This window comes from Urocitellus parryii, chromosome 1, assembly GCF_045843805.1.
Source record: "Urocitellus parryii isolate mUroPar1 chromosome 1, mUroPar1.hap1, whole genome shotgun sequence".
Classification (NCBI taxonomy): domain Eukaryota; kingdom Metazoa; phylum Chordata; class Mammalia; order Rodentia; family Sciuridae; genus Urocitellus; species Urocitellus parryii.
Window position 1 is genome coordinate 20,990,410 of NC_135531.1, and position 24,530 is coordinate 21,014,939.

General features: G+C 37.8%; 1 protein-coding gene across 1 annotated transcript in view; it reads right to left on the reverse strand.

The window, feature by feature from the left end:
- Positions 1-24,530, reverse strand: part of Spef2 (sperm flagellar 2) — a 175,395-nt gene that overhangs the window by 42,314 nt on the left and 108,551 nt on the right. The window contains 5 exon segments of the mRNA XM_077795544.1: positions 4,041-4,221; positions 7,982-8,133; positions 13,886-14,023; positions 19,539-19,677; positions 19,760-19,887. Of these exon segments, the coding sequence (XP_077651670.1) occupies positions 4,041-4,221; positions 7,982-8,133; positions 13,886-14,023; positions 19,539-19,677; positions 19,760-19,887 (738 nt within the window).

Below are 24,530 nucleotides of genomic sequence, written 5' to 3' on the forward strand. Positions count from 1 at the left end.
TAAATATGACTTCTTTGAAATCATTGCACACCTACTAATTAGAAGAAAGTTTTGACAAAAATTAACATTGCATACTAAATGGATAGCTCTGGGTAAAACTGTTGGGTGGAAAAACCTGCATTGAGGTGCTCTCATTTCAATTGCACTAATCTCAGCTGGTGCTGTTTTCCTTGAATCAATTTGCTGAATCATACCTGTCTTATTTGGAACTCAGAGTTCCCTTAAATGGTTGTTTGCAACCAAGGAGAAGTTTAAGCATCCAGTGTTCTGGGTGCTAAAACCATGAACTCCTTTTGGTTTTTGTCTGTCTTCGACCATGTGACATCAAAGTCATAAAGTCTATTGAAACATGTAAAAACTGGATCCATATATAATCATTAGTATTATTAACTGCTAAACGGTTCTTTTTATCCTATGCTTCCTAAGAGGTGTTGAAAAGTTCAAAAGAAAAATGGAATAATTTTAAATAACATTTCTAATACAATAAGAAATTATATTTATAAAGTTTAAAACATTTTTATGTACATTATTTCACTGGATCTTTTCAACCAGTTGAGAATATATTTTATATTACAGAGGAATTGAAGACTTAGAGAAGTTCAGAGATTTTCCTAAAATCATGCAGGCTAGTCAAGGGATAGTAGCCAGTGCTCTTGCTGCTATATGATCCTTTCTTTATCAAAATATATATTTTAAAATATCATTTATTCAGTAATTTTAATGGGATCCACAAGACTTTTAGATTATGTTCATGAGCTCAATTAACAATAAGAATAATTCACATTGTTTTCTAGAGTTCCCGTATCTGGTTTTCCACTCGGGAGCTTGTTGCTTATGGGGTCTTTGTGGTGATCATTGTCATCTCACATCATTAATATTTACATTACATTGTGAATACAGCAGCCACAGCATCTCAAGTCAGTATGGAGGGTCCAGTATTAGGTTAGATGTGGGCATTATTCTAGGTTATGGCATGGTTTTAGAATTTAGTTAAGCATTCAGGAAAACAACTCATAAAAATCACAAACAATAGCCTGGATACTTGGAGCCAAATGAGTAGCAAAGACAATAACTGTTCAAGGATAGGAAGAGCTCAAGATCGTACAAGACTGTGGCTTCAGGAGACAGGCAACAAAGTGGACAGGAATCAAGGTAGAAAGTAATACTGATGATTGAAAAGAAATACGAGAGTTAAGCAAATGGAAGGAGGAGGGGCATATTTTAGGAAGGAAAAATGGCACTAGCCATGGTGTTGAAATATAGCAAGCACCATCCAGTCAGCTTGTGGGAGGGCAAATGAGTTGGTAATTACCAGGATAAGGAGGGCTGAGTCTGGGTCTCTAGGGTAAGGGTTTGGGGTTCTACGGTGCCTATTAGAGAAAATCACACCATGTCTTTCTCTCCTTTGGGGTCAATATAACCTTATAAACATCATATGCTTTTTTATTATAAAAAAGTCTATTTCACAGTGAATCTCACCATCATGTATGTTCACAAGGCACTAATTTAAAAAAAAAAAAAACTATAAGCAAATAGCAGAAAAACATCAGTAGAATAGAAAGAAGGGAGCAAGGGGAGGGAGGAGGGGAGGAAAGGGGGAAGTACTGGGGACTGAATTAGAACAAATAATATTACATGCTTTTACAATTGTGTCAAAATGAATCCTAATGTTATATATAACTAAAAGAACCAATAAAAAGAAAAAAAAATTAACCATCATTTTCTCTGTTTTGTAGATATATTTGGGATATAAATCTAACATATTGCTATGCCCTAGTGTAACCACCAAGAGAGTAGTAATAGAGTGTATTGCTTTCAAACCTGTAGAAGGGAGAAAAGCAGACAAGAAGACATGGAAAGGTTAAAAACAAAAGCATAGGAAAGGATCAGATATGCAAACAACATCTCAAATTGCAATTTACAAAAGTATTATAGGTAAAGATGATGTTGTAGTAAGAAAACACAATCTACCAGAAAGATTTGGCAATTTAAAATTTGTATATATCTGGTTTCATCATTTCAAATATATGTAAGTCAAAAATTGACAAAACTACAGATAGAAAAGATTAAGTTCACTCTCATAATGAGTGTCTTTATCATAACTCTGCATAATTCACAGGAGAAAACAAATTTTATGAGGATAAAGAAGTTTTAAATTATATATATATATATACAAGTGTATTAAATGATAGTGTGTGTAAACATATATCTATGTATCTTCCTTTGAAAGCTGAAGTGCTATGCCCGCTGATGTAAAAGATGACACATACTATTATTAGATGTATACGGAACAGTTATGATTGCACATAGATACCATATAATATATACAAAAGCCGTGCCCATAATGGCATCAAATTGAAAATTCAAAATGTATCAAATGCATCTTGGTTAAATAAACAGTGATGTATTCATAGAATGGAATACTATGCAGCAACAAAATGAACAATTATAGCTATATTGAACAAACATGGGATAAATCTCACCAATAATGTTTCACAAAAGAAAAGATAAAAGATATGAATCCATTTATTTAAAACTCAAGGTAGGCTAAGATATACTAATTTGTTTAGAGATATAGACTTAGGTAATAAAACTCTTAATTAAATCAAGGAAATTATGTCTAAAAAGGCAAGATGGTGCCTCCTGTTGGTGGGGATAGAAGGGGGTAAGGGTCAGGAAGCAGTTCGTAAATCACCTGGCAGGTACAGACCTTGTTCCATCTCCCCCCTGTGTATTGGTTCCATGTCTCTTTACTCCAGGTAAGTCCCTGAGGCTAGCGACTGTACTCCTTGCATGTCCCTGTGTGTCAGAGTTCACAATGAAAAGTTTTTATAAAGAAGCAAGCCAATGAAAGGAGTTGGCAACCAGTTCTGAGAGAGAGAGAAAGGAGTGAAGAGAAGAGGAGAAAGAAAAGGGAGAAATAAAGACCCTGAGGCTGCTGTGTGAGAAGGTCAGAAGAAGCCTGAAGGCAGGGGACAAGGAGGACCTCAGGGCAGGTGCAATCAGACATTTAAATTGTTCGCTGTGAGATTGGTGATGCACACTCCCCTTCCACATCTTTCACAAAACATCTGGGAAAGCTGACACTGTTTTCTGTTTGAATGAGGCATTTCAGGGAAAGTTTAGGAAGGCTTGACACAGAAGGAAAATAGATGTCATGCGGGTGGACCCAGGATGGGCAGATTAGGGAACAGAAGTCGTCGGAGTTGGATGCTGTGTGTGCCTTCTGCATGGTGGGATGCCTCTGCTTGGGGTAAACTTATCTCTGCTTTTTCTTTCCCTCTGCTTTGGGTTGGAAGGATATGAACCTTGATGTCAAATAGATTTAGGTTCAAATTTCATTTTGATACTCACCTGCTGGGAGATCTTGGGCAGGTTTCTCAACCTTTCTGAACCTTAGCCCTCCACTGTAAATAGGACAATAATACTTACCCCAGGTGGCTTAGGACAAGGGCCTTGCAGAGAGATTGAATACTGGAAGCCTATGGGAAGGCTGTGTGTTTTACTTGGTTCCATCAAGTATTTTTGAGAATTTGATCTCATTTCTTACTGCTGAAATCAGTTTCACATAAAAAATCAGACTTTCTGGCTTTTCTTGGAAAAATGGAAAATCTGGCCATTCTGAATCTCATTCTTAAATGGCAAAATGGGTCAGAGCAGGGTAGCACATGGCCCTGTATACAGGGGTGTGATTCCTAGTGGCCCCAGTCCCACCCTCCCCATTATCTTATACTTGACAGGCTGGCCTCATTAACATTCTCTGACTAGCCCTTCAGGCCCCTGAACTTGGAATCTCAACCCACCACAGAAAACAATCTCACATTTGATCGCTTCTTTCATGATCTCAAATATCTATTGACCGACTTGTTTCACTTCCTATTTCTTTCAGAAAATCAAAGAAACAAAACTCCTGCCAGGCTTAAATTTGTATGATGCTTGAGAACATCATGTAACATCCTTCGACTTGTAGCACATTCCCAGTTGTGGCTTGTAGTGAATGGATATTTCTGGAAGGAAATGTTCAAGTGTGCACTGCTTACCATGTGAGATATTGCTACAGAAGCCTGCTGCCAGGTGTCCATCACCAATTTCTCATCCGTCTCCAGGTTTGACTCCACATTTTCCAGTGACTCATCCATCTGCTCCTTCAGTATTGCTTTTATTTTTGGTTTGGGCACAACCGTTTCCGGGGAAATGGATATTCGAGGAATGAGAGGGATTCTTTGGAAAGCAAACAGACAGGAAATGTAAAGATTTTGCATAAATAAAATCTGTACACGCAACAACAACAAAAGAAATATGAAGATTTTGTTAGCAGAATTCTATTTTCATTCATGTTGTGCTGTAAATTTTGTCGTCTTGCTCTAATCTCCATTTTTCAAGCTTACTGGAAAGAATTCTTTTAATGGGGAAGAGATGATAAATCACCATATTTAAATTTTGTGGTCTGGAAAGCCTTGTTCATGGGAGCATACTCAAAGTAAATGACAACATAAACATCATTACCAGGTTCAATTCTCAGTAATTATGAAAGAGAAGGATTAAAGCATAGTGATTCTGAAGTAATACAATTTTGAAATTTGTCCAGGGCATACACCTCTCTTGAGGGATAAATCAGTCATGAAAAAGGTAAATCAAAGGGAACTGTGCACAGGTTCTTTAAGATGACTGGCATCATTTGGCATTATGATCATTTAAGTAGGAGGATGAGGAAGGTGAGGTCTGAGTGGTCTGTCGCATGGGGGCAGCAAGGTTTAGGTGGTGGCAGGGGCAGGCTGAAGCTCCAGCAGCCTTCCCAGCTCTTGAGTATGGATGACGACTTTTTCTCTCTGTTTTTTTCAAGTGCTGTGGAAGCACAGAATTAAGTTCCCTTTCTCTTTACCACATTGCTGCCCCAATGTGGAAATTTCAGAGGTGTCCCTGGGAATATGCTATCCCTGAAAGATCCCAGGATCTCAAAGGTTAATTGCAGCAGAGAGAGATCCACCAGGTAGAATGGTCTTTTTTCCACGTGATTGTGATCATTCTTTGCTGAACAAAATGTGTAAAAGGCTGTGATCTTGGAACAGAATGAGGACAGAATGGCTCCAAGAATGTCTTGATTGAAACTTTGAGAATCAGGGTCAATACTAGTAACAGTATTTGGTTTGTAGACAAGTTGCTGGAGAACAGAACAATGATTTAGAAAGATGCTGGTCAACTCTAGCAAACAATTAGCTTGGTCTTATTTTGACACATCAGACAAAGATATTATACTTGGCATCATGATTCTGGTAGTCTACCATGTTTATGGAGGCAATTCATTGACTCATTTGTGGATAGATGAATCTACCATTCATCTATCCACAAATGAAATTATATCTTAATAATGAAATAATGCTGAATCAGTCACATCAGTTCAACAGAGATTCATGTATCCAATAAGTTAAGGTAAAGTATGTGGTCATCTCTAGATATTTAGTGCAGTGCAGCATGTATTTCCTATGACCTTACTGTATGGGACAACAAAGGTGGTATATGGTTTGGAAAAAAATAATGGGGGTCTTGAATTCATTTACTGGAAAAATTCTGGTCTATGTAGCTCTGCCACTATCAGCAGATATGAACTTAGGCAAGTCATTTGACTTTCTGAAACTCAGTTCCTCTTGGCAAAACACAAACATAATGCCATTGCTATTATTGTGTATCCCTATCAGCTAATCAATATCTGCTAGTATTTTTTAGAATAGTCTTACTGTACTAATATTATTATTATTATTATTATTATTATTATTATTATTATTAGGTTGTTGGGAGGAATAAAATAGAAAAGCCCCGTAAAAATGCTTAACACTGTTTGTGTCTCTACATATGTTACAGAGACTGTGGCTAATTGATAGTTGGTTCACATACTGATTGACTGAGAGTTCTAGCTGGTAGCCACAGCACTGATTTTAGGATCAGATTGGTGCAAAGTTGTTCTGCAGAAAATTGGAACTGGCTGTTCTTTTGGCAGTTTTATTCTGCTAGCCAACATTAATAGCTTCCCTATGACTTGCTCTTTTATGCTAAGAACAGAATGCACTGCCACTTTACACTGTGAAAGTTGAACACTTTTTATGGCTCTGATGGTTCACACTGCCTTTGAATTTTTTTATTGTTTTAAATTTCAAAGTTTTCTTTCAGCAGCTTGCTGAACGTTTCTCTTGCATCAAGAAGGGGGTACACAATTTCCCTCTTGTGTATTCTTGTATGCACATGGACGTGACAGAGATATGATGGCAATAGATGAAAGAAGCTTTGAGAGATCAGTGGATCTTCGGTCACTGCATAGTCCTACTTGAAATGTTTAGGCCACCTCAAATCCTTTTAGGAACAAGGGTGTGGGGCAAAACAAACAAAGTAAGAGCATGTAATAATTAAAATGTTGCATATCAGCAAGAAGAGGTCACTGTATATTATGCAATGACAATAGTAATCACCACTTATTGAGAGTTATTGAAACTAAATCACAAGTCCTCTGAGTCCCAAATATGGTACCAAATGTATTGTAGATTTTATTTTCTGTAATCTTTACAAAAGCCTTGTTTTACAGATTAGAAACCTGGTACTTAGAAGGAGTCTGAGTAATTTGATCAGACAAGTAAATAATCTATTTACATGTAGTTAGTAACTGACCCACCAAGGACTCAAACCAAATTTGTCCTACTTCAAAATATCTTCATTAACCTCCATCTGTTTGTGCAATTCCTATTGTTTTCATTTACTCAGTAAGCTTATATTTAACAAACATACAATAGTTAAAATATAAAATCCATATCTCATCTCCTTGGAGATTTGAGTAATAATAATATTAGTACAGTAAGACTATTCATAAAAGACTAGCAGATATTGATTAGCTGATAGGGATAAGCAATCATAGCAATGGTATTATGTTTGTATTTTGCCAAGAGGAACTGAGTTTCAGAAAGTCAAGTGACTTGCCTAAGTTCATTCAGTGCCTGCATAGGATGTTTAAATCTCACTTCTTTTTTCCCCTCTTTATGTATACTTTTTTGTGTTGTTTTTTTTTTTTCCTCACCTTTTTCTCTTGGCCCTACTTACTGGTCATTTTAACCTTTTTTATTTTACTATTTTATCTTTTCCTTCTATCTTATCAATTTATTTTTAGTTAACTCATTTACTTCTTAAGGACTTTGATTTCTGATTTTAATTATTTTAAATCTTACAAAAGTAAGTTTAAATGTTCTCTTAATGTTTTATGGTTGGAAGCCACCCCAGAGGAATTACCACTACTCCCCCCCCCATCCCCCCCGCATTCTTGATGGCATTTTTCTGGTTCATAGTTTGGGATCTTGCTCTTCCCCTGTCCCTACCTATTAGATGTATAAAAATAATTATTCATAAACTTCATATTTCACAGGATTTGTTTGACTGAAAATATAATTTTCATCCATCCTCCACCAAGTTCCTTTTCTAATGGAGGAATCTAATGTTAGACTGTGAATAGGTTGTTCCATCTTATGAGGTTATAATCACATGTGACTGAGTCTTTAATGCTTTTCAACTTCCTCATGGGTGAAAGAAAACTCACAACCTATTTCATTTCCACTTACACAATTACACACACACACACACACACACACACACACACACACTGCTAGACTCCTTTCATGAAAGTAGTAGAGATTTATAATCTTTTACCAGAGATCCTTGGGGGCCAAAAGTGTTTCAGAATTTAGATGTTCCTAATACCCCAGGCAATGTCTGTGGAGACACTCCATAGTAACTACACTATAATTATGCAGTGAAAGAGGTAAATATTCACTGTTAACGGGATAAATAATGCATGTTAATAGCCTGAAGTGAGAATTAGAGCATTTTAGATTTGAAGGATAAAGAGTGCAATATTTTTAGTTGTGGCAATTAATTACTAATGGTAACTCAATCACAAAGGTTTATGTTCAAAACAGTTACAATATACCATGAAGATCTACCTTACCTAATTTGGTTTTCCGAAAGTTCTTTACTATCCAGTTGAACCAATGGGATTCGAGTAAATTTCTTATTGTCCTCTAATGGGATTTTGCAATCCATTGCCCTGTAATAATCCTGAAGGAGTCTCTTTGTATCTTGAAACCGGTTCACTTCCGCCTTTAATAGCAAATGTGAGTATCAACACCCACGAAAGACATATCTGTATAAGATCTTATAAGAACTATTTTAGAAACATTTAGGTTGAAATTAATTTATGGAAATTAAGAAAGAATATTGGAGGATATGTATATATCTAACATTTGCATAGTAATTAAGGTAACTAGTAACATGCTTTCTGTACTTACTGAGCATGATTTCATCCAACAAGGTGACATTTCTATGTCTCTTGATATTGTGATAGAGGTTGCAATATGCTTGATGTTTGAAGTAGTGCATATTATTCATTATTTTGATATTAGGAATTCTCCCTGTGTCCTAACCAATCAACCAATAACTTCACAATCATTAAAATGTGTTCTTTATCATAGCCAACATGTTAGTTGATTTGAGATATACCAATATATATACAAAACCAAGAAACAAAACTAGAGTCTAATCTTTTAAGACAAAATAATTATTATGGAAACACAATAAACAGTAACATATAGTGATAATAAATAGCTATCTTTCCAGTTTCACTCCAACTTTCCAGATAATTCCTCCAGTGCTCATAGTTATACTCCTTAGCTGGGGTTGCCAGTAAGTAGCTCAAGGGAAATGGAGCTTTTTAGAGGAGTTGGTGGTGAGATGAGCATCAGTCATTCACATGATGTGGTGACTCCCTATCAGCACAGGGAATTTCCCTTTGTGATATGTGCTGAAATGCCTGTGCAGGGAGACCCCCTTCAGCACCAAGATACAAGGGTAGACTTCAAGATTTTCAGCTCATTCTCCCACTGGTATTAGACTGTGTGGTATATCTGTGCTTCTCTTTTGTAGTGTTCACATGAACTTAGACTTTGCTTTAGTTGGTGGGGCTGCTCAAACTAGTATCTAGAGCCTAAATATTGAGCCTCTCATACAGATGTCCTCTATGACATCTAGTTATTTACAGAGAGCAACATTTTTAAAAAGAACAAAACTGACACAGTGTTCAAAATCTTTAGCTGAACCTAACTCAAGGACATTTATAAAGAGATTCCCTTCATTTGTTAAATAATTATGTTACCATTTATTTCATATAACATCCAGAAAGAGAGAATTGCACTGCTATAATCATAGTTGAGAACAAAGAAATGTCTGTTTTTGTATCCTATACTACAACAAAAGACAATGAGTTTGATCAGTTTGCTTTTTGATAAGCTGAATTCCTCCTAAAAAAACCATTTTTTGCTTTATTAAACTTTCCTAGCTAAATTACTGAATTGGGAAGAAATTTGTTTGGTTAATTTGAATCTATCTTATATCATTTTAAGTCACAGAACATGTTTTAAAATTACTTAAAATTAAAATTAACATATTATTTAAATTGTAGAACATGTTTTTAAATTGTCTCCTTATATTTAAGCAGGTTTTCAAGCTAGTATTTTAAAAAGATTGGGAAAATGAAATATTTTTCTTTGCAAAGAAACCAACTTGAGTCTTAAAATATTCCTATAAGGATTAATTTCATAGTTTGACAATATGTGTTTGCACCTGTCTTACTTAAGTTTGATAAAAATAGGTCTTATACATATACTCACAAGAACTTGTACAATACCACATTTACAATTAATAGGATGAAAATAGAAACCCAAGTTTTACAATTTAGATGTTGAAAAATAACTTTTACAAATGGAAGAGATATGTAGAGAGGTTATAAGATTATTAGTTAGTAAAAACATTATATTATTTGGTAAATTAATTAATAAGGAAATTATTTCTTCCTTAGAGAGCTGAGCTCTTTAGTAATGATAAGGTCTAGTAAGCTTACACAGTCTAACTTATACAAGTGGTATCTGGGACTGTGCTGATAATCTGTGCCTTAGGCTTACTTTATTATGGTGATTAATTTATTTGAAGCTTAATTTATTTGAAGAGACATAATTTGAAATCAGTATATAGGAAAACCTGAATAAGATGCCATAGTATGCTTAGGATTCCCATATAAGAAGAATTAATGAAGATTCTTCTCACTTTTATGAGCAAATAACGCTCCCATGTTTTTCCTTAATTTTTGCAGACTCTTAGAATTGAAGGGAATCTTTGAAATTATCTAGAATAGATTTTCTAAAATTTATTGTGAAAAAACATATCCTTACAGGCTGTTAAGGAGCACCTTGTTGGAGATGAAAGGAATACAAACTTTGCAAGGTCAAATAGTTTCAGAAATGCTGGGTTAACACATGAAAAGGATTTCTTTACTACAGAGCATCTTGATGTCTAAATATGTTAATATGCTTGTTAATCTCCCAGAGGGAGGGAGGGCTAGAGTTGTGAAGCACTTTATAAAATCATCTGACCATGGAGTCCTCATTTTGCAAAACATCTTGGAGGACTAGTAGTCCGTGGAGCCCACTTGGAAAGCACTTATCTAGCAGTTTGTTAACCAGTACCACAGGCTCTTGAGAACATTCTCAAGGGTTCTTTTCCTTGGTCCTCCACAAATGTGCAAGTTTTAGCTTTTGTGCTTTCTGAACAAAGGCTCTGAATTCTGTTATTTGATGAATAGTTTTAATCATTAGGCTCTTTGTTCATATACTGAAATAAACTTGATTTTTTCCTGCCTTGTCTGTTCTTGGCTCTTATGGGATCCTATTGATCAGTGCAGAATATAGGCTCTCTCTTTTCTATCTGGTGACTCTTTGGTTATCTAAACAATGTTGGTGACACAGCAGTGGCCAGACAGGAGCACTGGCTCTACAGTTGCACCCAGTCGAATCCCTGCTCTTCCACTTACCAACTGGGAACATTGGGTAAATTGTTTCTCTTGTGCTAGCCTCAGTTTCCTCATCTGTGAAATGAGGATGATTATAGAACTTACAGCATAGGGTTGTTGTGAAGGTTTAATGCGTTGTACTTGAAAGTTCTTAGAATAGTACCTGGCAGGTACACAGTAAGAACTTAATAAATGTTTAACATTTACTGATTTTCTCCTTATCTTCTTTTTTTCTAGTTGGTATTGAATATTAGTTTGGTTTGTCAGGACGAGAGCCTTAAATTGAGATATTGCTGAAATATCAAACTCATTTCATTTCCTGAAGAGACGTGTACGGCTCACAATGATTTACAAAAATTTTCCGTTTTCTGCCTTCATTTTTGCATTTTAGCTGTTTCTGCCGTAAGCTTTAGACAGATCTGTTCTCAAGATTTGACCACTGCTTGTTCAAATTGAGGCTCTGGGGATGCTACTTGTTCAGGCTGGTCAAGCATTTCACTTTGATCTTTTTGCACAACTCATGCTCCTGGGATCTCACTGTCATCCTGATTATCACTCATCTCTGTCCTCAGGTTTAGGTGAACTCTTTTGCATTCCATCTTAACTTCCCAATCCAGAGTCCCCATATTCCTGCATAGGTCTTTCCTGTCCTGTTTTCTTGACTTCCTTAAGTCTCCTAACTGGATCTCAGTGCTAATATAGTAGTTTCCTCTTACCCAATGGGGGATACTTTCCAAGGCCCTCAGTGGAAACCTGAAACCATGGATAGCACCAGACACTATATATACTATGTTTTTCCTTTGCATGAATGTGAATGATAAGGTTTAATTAAATTATACATAGCGAGAGTAACAATAACAACTTATAATGCAATAGAATGGTTATAATAATATACAGTAATAGAACATATGAATATGGAATCCCTCAAAATATTTATTACACTATACTCACTTCTTTTTGTGTGTGTGATGATGTGAGGTAGAACAATGCTTGTGTGACAATAGGAGGTGAGGTGCAGGTATTACAACATAACATTAGGCTATGACACAAGGGTTACCTGAATACAAGAACTGAAAAAACAGAATAGTTGATCTGATAACCTGCATGGCTACCAGTGACTAATGGGTGGACAGCATATGTAGTTTGGATGTGCTAGACTAAGGGGATGACATATCCCAGGTAAAATGGAACAGAATGGGATGGTCTAGAGTGGGACAAATGGAGAGTCTATCATGATACTCAGAATGGTAGACGATTTAAAATTTGTAAATTGTTTACTTCTAGCATTTTCCATTTAATACTTTTGGACCACCTAGCACAGCGGCACATGCCAGTAGTCCCAGCTACTTGGGAAGCTGAGGTTAGAAGACTGCTTGATCCAGGTGTTGGAGCCAACCTGAGCAACTAGTGAGACCCTGTCTCAAAAGCAAAGGAAAACAAAGCAATAGTTTTTTAGACCACGGTTGCTGCAAGCTAATTAAAACTGTGAAAGTGAAACCATAGGGGAGGGAGACTATTGTAATCAACAAAGCTGCTCCTGTCCCTCGGGTTTCTGCTGGTTCTTCAGGCCTCCTGTGGTCCAGCCTGCCCCTGCAACATGGTTTGCCGGTTTGAAAGCGGGAACTCCTAGCATTCATTGGTCATTTATCAAACAAGCATTCGTTGCACACCTACTATGCAACAAGCTTTAGAGATTGCCAGATAAATATCCTCATTTCTTGCAGCATTTCCTCTTGTGAGTTAATTAATTCAAGATTAGAAATGCACCCTTTTCGATCCTCCATCTTCAGTGTTTTTCTTTTAGGAGAAATACTCATGTGGACATTAGCCTTAATAGTCCTTTCAGCCTGATTGAGGTTTAGACAGGCTTCTTCTTGACTCTAGGCTCCTGCCCTCCCTCTTTTTAGAGTACTTTAGAAAGCTCATTCTTGTAGATCCTTTCTTTGACTCTTTGAGATACAAATCTTTTAAAAACCTCTTATCAGACTTAGAACCCAGAAATGTCCTTCTCAAGACCAAGAAGCATCTCTTTGAAATGTGATTAGTCATCAGGGAAGATAGTGCCTCTGGGCTCCTGATGAGGGTAGGACATCAACCTCTACAGGTGCTTTGCTCCAAGCTCTAAAACTACTTCCCAGAATGAAGGTGGGAGAGAGTGTTTTTTTCTTTGGGTAAGGCAATTATCAAATACAGATGGCTCATAAGGCTCCGACCTCCACCCCATGCCAGCTCTCAAAAGCTCTCTAGCAGTTTGCCTTGGAGGAGCTGGGTGCCAAAGACTCGTCTTTGCTCTTTCCCCTATTGCTGGCAGGAATATAAGAATAAAATTGTAGCTGGGCATGGTAGCGCAAGCATGTTTTGTAGTCCCAGGGTCATGGGAGGCTGAGACAGGAGGATAGCAAGTTCAAAGCCAGCCTCAGCAAAAGCAAAGTGCTAAGCAACTCAGTGACACACTCTGTAAATAAAAAAAAATTCAAAAAGTAGGGCTGGAGATGTGGCTCAGTGGTCAAGTGCCCCTGAGTTCAATCTCTAGTATCAAAAAAGAAAAAAAGAATAAAATTTTTATTTAATAGGCTGGTAATATAAGTTAAGCAGGTCTTTCTGATGAATGGTCTGTTTTTCCAATCCAGTACTAGAAAATCTTTTATTTTCAGGAATTCTAATGCCTGCTGCTTTGTCTGTACATTGTGGCAGGATTGCCTTCCTAGCCACTCTGGGTGTCTGCTTTGAAAGACCAAGGTAAGCAACTCAGTTGCTGTCCTCTACATATCTAGGCATCTGCAAGTAAAGCTGGTTAGAAGCTGGTGGGGATGCTTCCAGTCTGTGTGCTTGCTTGGTTGAGGCCAAATTTGTTTAGATTGGCTAATTTTCTTGGCAAACTGGAATGCATACCAGGCAAAGTTCTAAGAGCAAAACGATATTTGAACAGACCCCTAACATTCCCAAATGAGTTGTGCATGCGGGATGTGGCTGTGGGGGGAGGTCTGTGTCACTGTGACCAGCTGCTCTCACCTGCATCAGTGAAAAAAAGTGGTTCATCATTACTCCAAGACAGTCCTGCAACCAGTTCTCATTAACGATATCAAGTCGCTCCTGCTCTGCCTCCTCCTTCCTGGCATCACAAATGTCCCACAGGCGGTCTCGCAGATCCTGATCGGAAAAGACCAGGGCCAGGTTATGCTTGAGAATTAAAGTTCTATTTGCCTCAGTGTTAACAACCTAGAATATCATGCTTCTCCTAAAAAATGTCCCTAAAGAAAATTTAGACCTAGTGTACTCATGTATTATATTCATTCCTTGAACCAGTAATTACTTTGCTTCTATTTGTAAATCATACACCATTTTGTTTTACATATTTTCAATTTTTTTGTTACTATGAATTGCACACAGGGGTGCTTTACCACTGACACATTCCCAACTTGTTTTATTTTGAGATAGAACTGGCCATGTTTCTCAGGCTGGGCTTGAGCTTGAGATCCTCCTGTCTCGGCCTCCTGAGTTGCTGGATTATAGGTGTGTGCTACCACCCTGCTCATGTGCCCACATCTGTTACATATCCACTTCAGTCATGTTATCCATGGATGCTTCATGAATTTTATTCCTTCCTCAAAAAAATTTGCTTGGTTTAAAATATTTTCATGTATTTTTTTTTTTTGAGCAATGGTGTACACAGCTTCATGTAAACAACGGGAATAGACTTGTTGATTGATATCACAGGTAGAATCTGTTAGTCACCAAAAACTGTCATCTTAACTTAATGGGATGGTCCAAAATAAGTTTGGTGTTAAAGAACTAATAGTAAGATACCTTTAAGATACTAGTTCTGCCACATACCAGATTTGATCATTAATAAAATTGATAAATATAGTAACACATAACATAATATTTACATATATGTATAATGTGGGAATTTTAAAAGACCAAAATTATTTATATATAAATTGTAAAATAACAATGGTCACAGGTACTGAGCTCTTCCTATGTGTGTCAGTGTGTTTCAGCACAAATCACTCTACGTGTAACATCTCACAACAGCTTTAGATGGTACTATTTTTATATTCATTTTGCAGATGAGGTGAGTCACAGAAAGGCTATGTTCCTTGGATCTCACAATGAGTAAATGGTGGAGCCAAGAGATGAAACTTTGGCCTTGAGTACCATCACCACTGTACTATGCTTCAATTGCTTTTTCAGAAAAGGGAGATGAAGAAATTCTTTGGATATGTTATTTACAGTAAATTAGTTCATGTAAATAAAGTGCTTAGCACAGTGTTCACCATAATTCCTCAATTAATGAAGGTTACTATTACAATCTTATTCATAGCAATAAAATGTTTGTTTAATGAAATATCCCAATAGTTAAATATATACAGTCCTCAGATTTGACAGTTTCCACAATAATATGATTCACTAAACATTTATTGTGTGTTGGGGACTGTGTTAAATGCTCTATAAAGATTACCTCCTAATCTTCACAGGGAGGTAAGTCACTTGCCTATGATTTTTGTCTTGTTGGAGTCAGGATTTGAACCCCAGCCATTTAACTCTAGTGTCTACAGTGAATTTTGCTGGTGTGAGGCTCTGTTTATGAAACACTTTGTACTTGAACTCTTAGCATTTTGGTGCATTTCTGTGTGTAGGCTGTACATAAAATGAAAACATCACAAGTTATTTTGTCAGGATAATATACCATTTTTTTAGAGCTGATCCCGATATATCTAGATGCTGTTTCCACAAATGCTCTGTAGGACATTCAATAAATATTGACTTCTGGTTATCAAATATTTATACATTTTTTAAAAGATAAGAGAGTATTCAGCAAAGGATAAGATATAAAAGCAGGATTCTGGAAACCTTGTTCTGAGTTCTTTTTCTGCTGCTGACTCACCGTGGGACCTGTGCAAGTTATATCAACTCTGTGGCTCAGTTTTCCTGTGAGAAGAACGTGGGTGGTGCAATGGCAGAACTACTCTGCTCACCATGTGCATAAGATTGAAATGAAATAATCCAAGAACAAGGCATACCACCAAGGATCAAAGATTTAAACACCCAATGTTTATTATGGCCTTACCTAAAGGCATTGCTGGTTTTCATAATTTATTTTGAAGAAATTGAGGAATTACTAAATATTCCTGAATAATCTAAGATAGGCAGGATTTAAGAAATATTCATGACTTAGTTGAGAAGGTTAGGAAGACAAGATCAGTGAAAATGTCCACTTTTACAAATGTTGTAAATATTTTCTCTTGGGTCAAAAACCTGAACTCAATTTATATAGCATTTACTTGAGATTCACATAAAACAAAATGACACAGAAAGTTCAAACTGGAAAATTTATATGAGGCAAATGCAAATAAAAAATAAAGTAAGGCACATAGGACTGGTATTTGAATAAAAGTTAAATTCAAGACAAAAATGTACTTTGGCAAAAATGATTATTATACTATAAATAGTTACAGGAGACCATGAAGATTTGCCTTAGCATACTTCTTCCAGTGTCCAATAATGCTGCTTGGAGAAGTAGCTTAATGGGGAGCCAGGCTGCTGGGCCACAGACCCCAGAGCTGCCAGTTACTATGCTGACCTCTGCCACAGCTCTTCACCTGTCAACTGCGATCATTCCTAGTTCCTGTCTCAGATTATTGTCTTGGGAATGAAATAAGATGTGCCAGCCTGTGCTCAGTGTTTAGCTATGACTACTGCTGCATCACTATCAAAACTATGACGAAGAAAATGGATAAGGATGCAACATGGGATGAAAAAATATTTTTAAATTAAAACCAAGAATCTATAATGAAAAATTTTTATATTTATCTACAAAAATATTCAAAAAATTCTACATGTTAAAACTCACTACAAATAATACAAGGTAAGCATCAAACAGAGTATATACTTGTAACATGATCAACAGGTAGCTTATATCCTTGATATATAAAGAAATCATAGGAATCAAAAAGAAAAAAAGGATATTCCAATAGAAAAGTGGGCAAAAGTCACAAAATGACTTCAGGGGAAAGAAAATAAATGACCATTAAACCTATGAAAATATGGTAAGCTTCAATTATAAAAATTGATACATAAATTATAAGAAGATATTCACATTTTTTACTCAATAAGTTGGCAAAGATTGAAAAAGAAGATAGAATCTAATGTTGAGAGTATTCATACAACCTGCTGCTTGAAATGAGATTTAAATTTTTAGTGTGAGATTCGTTATATTTAACATTTTTTTCAAAATCTGTAAATTTTTAATGTGTTTCAAAGACCTTAAAAATAAACATGATCTTGCTGGGTGTGATAGCACACGCCTATGATCTCAGCAAGTAAGGAGGTCAAAGCAGGAGAATCCCAAGTTTGAGACCATCCTGGGAGAACCCCATCTCAAAATGAAAACCAAAAATATACCTTCACAGAAGCAGAACAGGAGGATGTTGGGGAAATGAGATATAATTAAAATTACTATTTGTTAAGGGTTGTAGAGTGTTGAGAAAAAAATACCCACCCACTCTGTAACTCCAAATCTGGAAGGAAGCCCTTGAAATAAATAAAGCCACAGAGAACAAGAAGGGAATAGAGGACAGGTATAAAACAAACATTGGCACCAAGACTTGCTAGAAATAAATCAGAAAAAATTACAAATAAGATATTTTAAATTTTCAAATTGCTATGTTATCTGTCAATAATCAGTTGACTAATATTAGGATGAAGTATACATGAGGACTGGCTTGGGGATGGTTTTATGAATAGGTAGGAAAGAAATAGAAAAAAAAAAAAGAGTCAGTTTTAGGATTTGCATACATGACAGTTTGGGTATGAGGTGTACCCTGAAGTTCCCCTGCAGGAATGTTTGGAGGTGAAATGATTAGGATATAAAAGCTGTAATCTAGTTAGTGGATTAATCCATTTCTCATTTTTCTTTTCCTTGCCTTGACTGATTAATCCATTTGACGGATTGATACTTTGGGTGGATCTGGGTGGAGCTGTAGGCAGGTAGGTGTGAATGGAGGAAGCAGGTCTTGGGGGTGTGCCCTTGAGGACTTTCTATCTCTGGCTCCTGGCTCTGAAGCTCTCTGTTGCCAGGCTGTTACGCACTGAGCAGCTTTCCTCTGCCCACTTCTGCCATGGTGTCCTGGCCATCGCGGGCATACAGAGTCAGAGCTGCCCAACCACGGACTCAACCTCTGAAACTCTGAGCAAAAATAAACTTTTCTTCCTTCCAGTCAGGTCTTTTGGCCACAGTGATGAAAATCCGACCAACACAACACAGTTAACTACTACTTTTTAAGGAATGTCTAAGAACAAGTAAAAACCTCAGCTTCACTAGCACATTTAAGTACCTCTTGGGTCAAACCCTTCTGCATCAACCAGGCTACCATGAGGCCTTTCCCTTGTTATAAAAGCTTCCCAGCTGGTTTCCAAACTGCTCTTCCTGCTCATTTGTCTCCCCTACAGGATCTTTTGAAACCAGCAACTGAAGCTTTCCATCTCATTCAGATCAATGCCAATACCCTAATACTGACCTCTGGGGCCTTAGGTACTAAGGTCCCCTACAATCTCTCCAGTCTTATCACCAAACCACTTGCCCATTCTCTCTCTGCTCCAGCTACACCAGTCTCCTTGCTGTTTTTCAAAAGCACTGAGCATCCTGTACCTTCATGGTCTTTTCCCTTGCTTTTCTCTGTGGCTGAGATACCCTCCTCTAAACATGCACGAGGCTCACTCCATCACTTCTCTCCTGAGTCTGTTCAAGTGTCACCTTCTTAGAAGGAATTTTTAGAACCATCATAGACAAAATTGTTACAGAAATGTTTACTTTCCTCTTGCCCTGCTTTCTTGCTCCCCTCAAAGCTCTTCTTGCTAAGGACCTCATTCTGCATTCACTTGTTTATTGCTTATTCTCTGTCTCCCGGATACATAAGTTTACAGACATTCTGTTCAAGTTCAATTCCCAGACCCTTGATATAAATATTTACAGAGCAGACAATGGGATAGGAGGTAGAGTTTGGCAATGTTTCTGTTGCACAAATAAATACTGAGATCATAACCAGAATTGACTGCTAGTAGCCCATACTTCTGGTAGTAACAAGGGGGTTTTTCTGATGGATTAAGGAGGTCTGTGGATTTACAGAGAACACAAGGGGTAAGAGACTGAAATCAGGCTTCTTGTGCACCAGAAGCCCTTGTTTAAAGCATCAGGGTAATACACTTTATTCATGAATTTATGAAATTCTGTCTGTTTACCAATTACCAAGCATTGTGCTTGCTAGAGTACAAAGATGTACAAGCTTTGGTACCTTCCCTCAAGGCATCTACTCAATGCTTGGCTTTTTCTCCTTTTTCTTTTCTTTGCCATTGATTGACCATATGACGGTGTTCAAGACAGGCATGTGATTAACACCAGACAGGAGTGCAGCCACATGGACCAACAAAGGGGACAGGCATTTATAAGACAGAGGCCAAGAGGGGCCTGCAAGGCAGAGACCTTGGCTTCTCTTCCCAGAAGTGTTGCCACCACATTCTCATTCTGAATGCAAAGCACAGAAGAGCCTCTGCTCTGGAGAATTAACCCGGTAAAAGTTCAAACCATTGCCTTTCTCATTCTCACTCTCAGGGAGGTCAGAGACATGAACTGGGCCCTGGCCCAGCATGTCACCGCTGTCCTTACATTCACTCTTTGGTGCAGTTCTGCCTTTGTTTCCTCATCATCCCACAGGTCATCAGGAAGAGAGTTGAAATCAGCCTGCCACTGAGCTACAAAATCTTGCTTGTGATCAGGACGCCTTAGAAACTCCTGGAAACTTGTTCTGTAAGACATTGAGAGAAGGAGAGGGATCTTATATGTCATACCTGTAAACTGTAAAATTCTGACTTTGGAACTTTACTCACCTGATCTGGTATAAGTACACAAGTACAGCATGCTGGTCTTCTCTCAGATGCCTGAGAACCGTTTTGATGGTGCTGATGTAGGAATTCTCTATTAGTTCCCAGTAAGGTATTAAAAATGAAGGTAATTCCTGTTCATGGTAAAGCATAGAAATCATTGTTTCAAAATGAAAACTCTTCTAAATAATTGGGTCAAAAGAGTATTATAAGCAAGCAGATCAGGAAACAGTTGCAACTATCTGAAGCATTTCCCGTGAAACTTCCCACTCCTCTTTTCTTTCCCTCTCCCAGTTAATTACCATTCCAAAGAATTCTTCAGGTCTCAGTGCAGACATCATCTCTTCCAGGAATCATCCCCTGACCCAACAGTTTTGCAAGATTACATTCAGATTTCCTGAAGTTGGCCCTTAGCTCCCTGTACTCCTATTATCATAACATCAATGACATTAATTGTAAGTGCTTATTTATTCAACTCTAGAATATCAGTCCTGTAAAATCAAGAATTATGATCATCTTGTTCACCTCTTTTTTTTTTCCATCTTGTTCACCTCTATCCAATCTTTTCTGAATTACCATAGTACCTGAGACCTAGTAGATTCTCAAGGAATATTCATTGGATGAATGAATTAAATCATCACATTTTGCCTCAGCTGGAAAACGGCCTTCTAAGGAGAACGCAAAGATGCTATCTCAGGGGGATGAATAAGATCCTGTACCTGGATGGATTCTGTCCCTTCATGTCCTATTTCCCAGTGCCACTGTCCTCTCTCATTCAGGTCCTTATCAGCTCTTTTCTAGAAGGTACAGGTGTCTCCTGGCAAATCTCAAGAATTCTTTTCAATATCCATGAATAACATTTCAAAACCAGCTAATAATGATTGAGAACTTACAGCCACCAAACAAATTGGTTTTAACTGCTTTTCCCATTTGAATATGAAGCAGTTGAGTCAACAGAGGCCACAAAGCCCATACAAGGTCATGCAGCTGCTGAGTGACATGGCTGGGATTTGAACACTGACAGACTAATCACAGCCCACATTTTAAAATGATTCACCCTCCTGTCTCTCTCAGTTATTGTTTTGAAAACAGATTCCAACATGTTATTGCTGTAGAACATTCCATAGCTTCAACTATCTGGCAGATAAAGTCAAACAATCCAGCACTCTTTTCAATGTCCTTAGAAATCTGATCCCTTCTCCTGTTAGACTTGACTCCTGAAGCCGCCTCTGCAGACTTTCTGCTTCCAAATACATTGAGCTATTTTCTCTTGGGTACCTCCTCCCTAACTAACTATATTATTCCCTCCTCTATGTTACTATAACAGTTTCTATTTTGTTTACAAATACAGCGTGCTATAATGAGTTGCTTATATTCTTCTGTCTTCAAGCAAATTTTGTTCTGGGACATAGAAACTGCAGCTTACGTGTTTCTGTGCTCCCATCCCTGAGTGCAGTATTTGCAAATAAGAGGTTTTCAATGGATGTTGATGTGGATGAAAATAGACGCTCATGAATCCAGTTTTGACATTAGTTAGAGTTTTGGGAGACTGGTTGACTGCATTTAGTTTTAAAAGCCTAAGATTTTACATCCAACCATAAATTAATGTATTTATCTTAATTAAATATTCGTGATTCATTTATCTTAATTAAATATTTACATTTCCTTTAATGCTTCTCTGACACTACTTTAACACCTTTTTCTGACCTAGCTTCTTCTCTTTCTGGTTTCAACAGAAAACCAGAGATGCCTATCTCTCTCTCTCTCTCTCTCTCTCTCTCTCTCGGTCATGTCAATTTATATATATTATATATAGATATAGATATATAGATATATCTCACAGTTTATATATCTATATATAGATATATAGATATATAGATATATCTCACAGTCTCTCTTAAAAGAAGTGGTATCCAGAGTGATGCTAGAGAGCATTTTAAATAAACACACTTTTTTTTTTTTTTGGTACTGGGGATTAAATCCAAGGGGGCTTTACCACTGAGCAATATCCCCAGCCCTTTTAATATTTTATTTTCAGACAAAATCTCACTAAGTTGCTGAGGGCCTCCAACCTCAGCCTCCTGAGCTGTTGGGATTATAGGCATGTGCTAAGATGCTTGGCAAATAGACACACTTCTGAGCCTCCCTCCTGGTCAATTTCAATCCATTAATCAATGCCTGTGCCTAGAGAGTTACCAGCTAAGAATGGGCCTCATTGAATTAACATTCTGCTCACAACTCTCATCTATCTCTGGTAATTTTGTGAGGAAATTTCCGAATGCTATCTTGAACTCAAGAGATCTTATGTCTGTGGTACTCTGATCCATCAACCTCACCTTGCTATTAAGGCAAATGAATGGACCAGTTGAACAAGGTTTATTCTTCCCAGGCAGTCTCCAAGGGATCATTTTATACTTTATAAGGGCTCAGAAGCCATATGTTTAATGATTTTCTGAAGTTTTGCCAGGGATTAACATGTAGACTCTCAATCTGTATGTTAATAAGCATCATCCACCTGTTTCGAAATATATAGGCATTTGACCTTGGTTAATCATAGGTAACAGAAACCTTGCAAAGTGAAATTGAGGCTAAGGGGGTCTATTTTTTAAGAAGGGCCAGGTGAGAATAGATCAGAGCTCTGAATTGAACAGTGGTCTACTATTTGGCAGAGAAATCCCATGTCTGTCAGCTTCCTGAGAATGATAGATTTCCAAACTTGGAACACGTGGCTCTGTGGCCCCTGTACTCAACTTCAGCCTGAGGAACAGGAGCAGGAGGAGGAGGAGGAGGTGGGGGAGGAGAAGGACTGCTATGATTTGTGGCCTGTGAATGAGGACACTGAATGGGTCATGGAGCCCAAGGCACAGCTGCCTCTTTGGAGAAATCCTGCCTCTTGGGCGTCTGTTCTTGTATTTCCACAAGCTGGAAAGCAAAGACCTTTCACTCTGATTGACTCCTAGCTGCTCTCTGCACCTTCCCTTGTGACTGGCAAAGGGGATACAGAGGCTTGCCTTGCACTTGGCTGCTGCCTGAAAAAGCCAGATCTGCAATCTCCCTTTTCATGCTCTTTCTCTCTCTCTTTGCCTCCATGTACCTACTGAGGTTAGGCTGACCAGGGTCCTTAGGAGGCCTGGAACTAGGCTTACCAGACAGAGTACAGATGCCTGCTTAAATTCATTGCTTATTAGAACTCCAAATGTAACTGGTGACATGTGCTCCTCTTCCTTGGCAGGTGAACTCTGCAGCTCCTGTGGGAAGCCTTGAGGGGAAAGGACCAGGCTGACTCAGGTGACCTGCCTCGCTGTAGCAGCAGCAGCCACTCTCCACAGGGCCTCACTCAGCTCACTGGGGGTCTGGCCTGTGTCTGTCCTCACTGTCCCTCCAGGCCGACTTCCCACTCTTCTCTACCCTGCTCAGTGCCCTGAAGAACACAGGGAAGCCCTCCCCATAGTCTAACTGTGTTCTCCTGCTCTTCTGCTGTTACCTGTGGTGCTGCATCCCCAGTGAAGACCCAGGTCCCCTCCGATGGCCCTCTCTGTGCAGAGGTCCTCTTGAGCCCCAAGACCCTGCTCCCTGACTTCTCCACCTCAAGTTCTGAGTCCATAAAGACTCCCAGCTATCCCCTGTTTGGGAGGAATGATTGCATCCTTGTAGGTTCCCTTACTTTCTGACCACACTTTATTCTATCTCCTCAAATTTTCATTTATTTGTCTCCAGAATTTTTACTGCTAAAAGACGTACAGGGGAACTAATATCATATCTTAATATTGATGCTTATTTAGTTATTTAATTCTTGTCCTCTATTTTCTGCTTGTTCTCTATGGCTTTATTTTTTTAAAGGGCTTTCAGGTTTGGAGTTCAGGAATGTGCTTTGGGTTTTGCTCATCACTTCATACCCCTTGTAAACATTAATTTTAATTTTATCTAATTCCCCCAAATCTCTTCTATATTCTGCTTCTAGGAGTTTTTTTTTCCCAAATTTTTTAATTGGTACATTGTAGACCTAGGAAAGTTTTGGAATACACACACACACACCTATACATGGAATTTGTATATAATTTGTATATATATATATATATACATACATACATACATACATACACAAATACACAAATACAATATGTAGCTTCTTTTTGGATGAGTGTTGTACATATTTATAATGATATATTTAATGTTCTCATCTTTAAATATTTTCTGTTTTAATTTTACCCTCAATGATAATTAATGACTTCCTCATGAGCCTATCAAGAGTCTGTTACACGCTCTGCACTGTGTTTGATTCTGTGTTTTATACAGTAAATTATTCAACGTGCTCCTTCCTTCCATCCCCAAATTTCCATCTAACTGAGGAGACAGGACATCCCTAGGACAGCTCCTTCCTAACAGCAACACCTCAGGTGCTGCGGTTTGCCTTTGAATCTTAAATGATTCGCAGGAATGGTTCTTGCTGGGTTTATCAGAATAGGACATCTCTGGGGATTACAGTAGAAAGAGGGGACTTAGACTTGTAAAAGCTTCTTTCCTTTTAAAAACGTTTTAATTCACCATTCTGTGCAATTTTCCTCAAACGATTTCCCCCAACCGGAAGTGCCTGGTGGCAGCTGGGCTTGGCAGCTGTCAGAGAAGGATGGGCTCCCTGGGGATCTCCTGGTTTAGCACACCCATTTCAGGCTCTCAGGTCAGAGAGCTGGCTCCTTTTTTTTAATATTTATTTTTTCATTGTAGTGGGATGCAATACCTTTATTTTATTTATTCATATGTGGTGTTGAGGATTGAA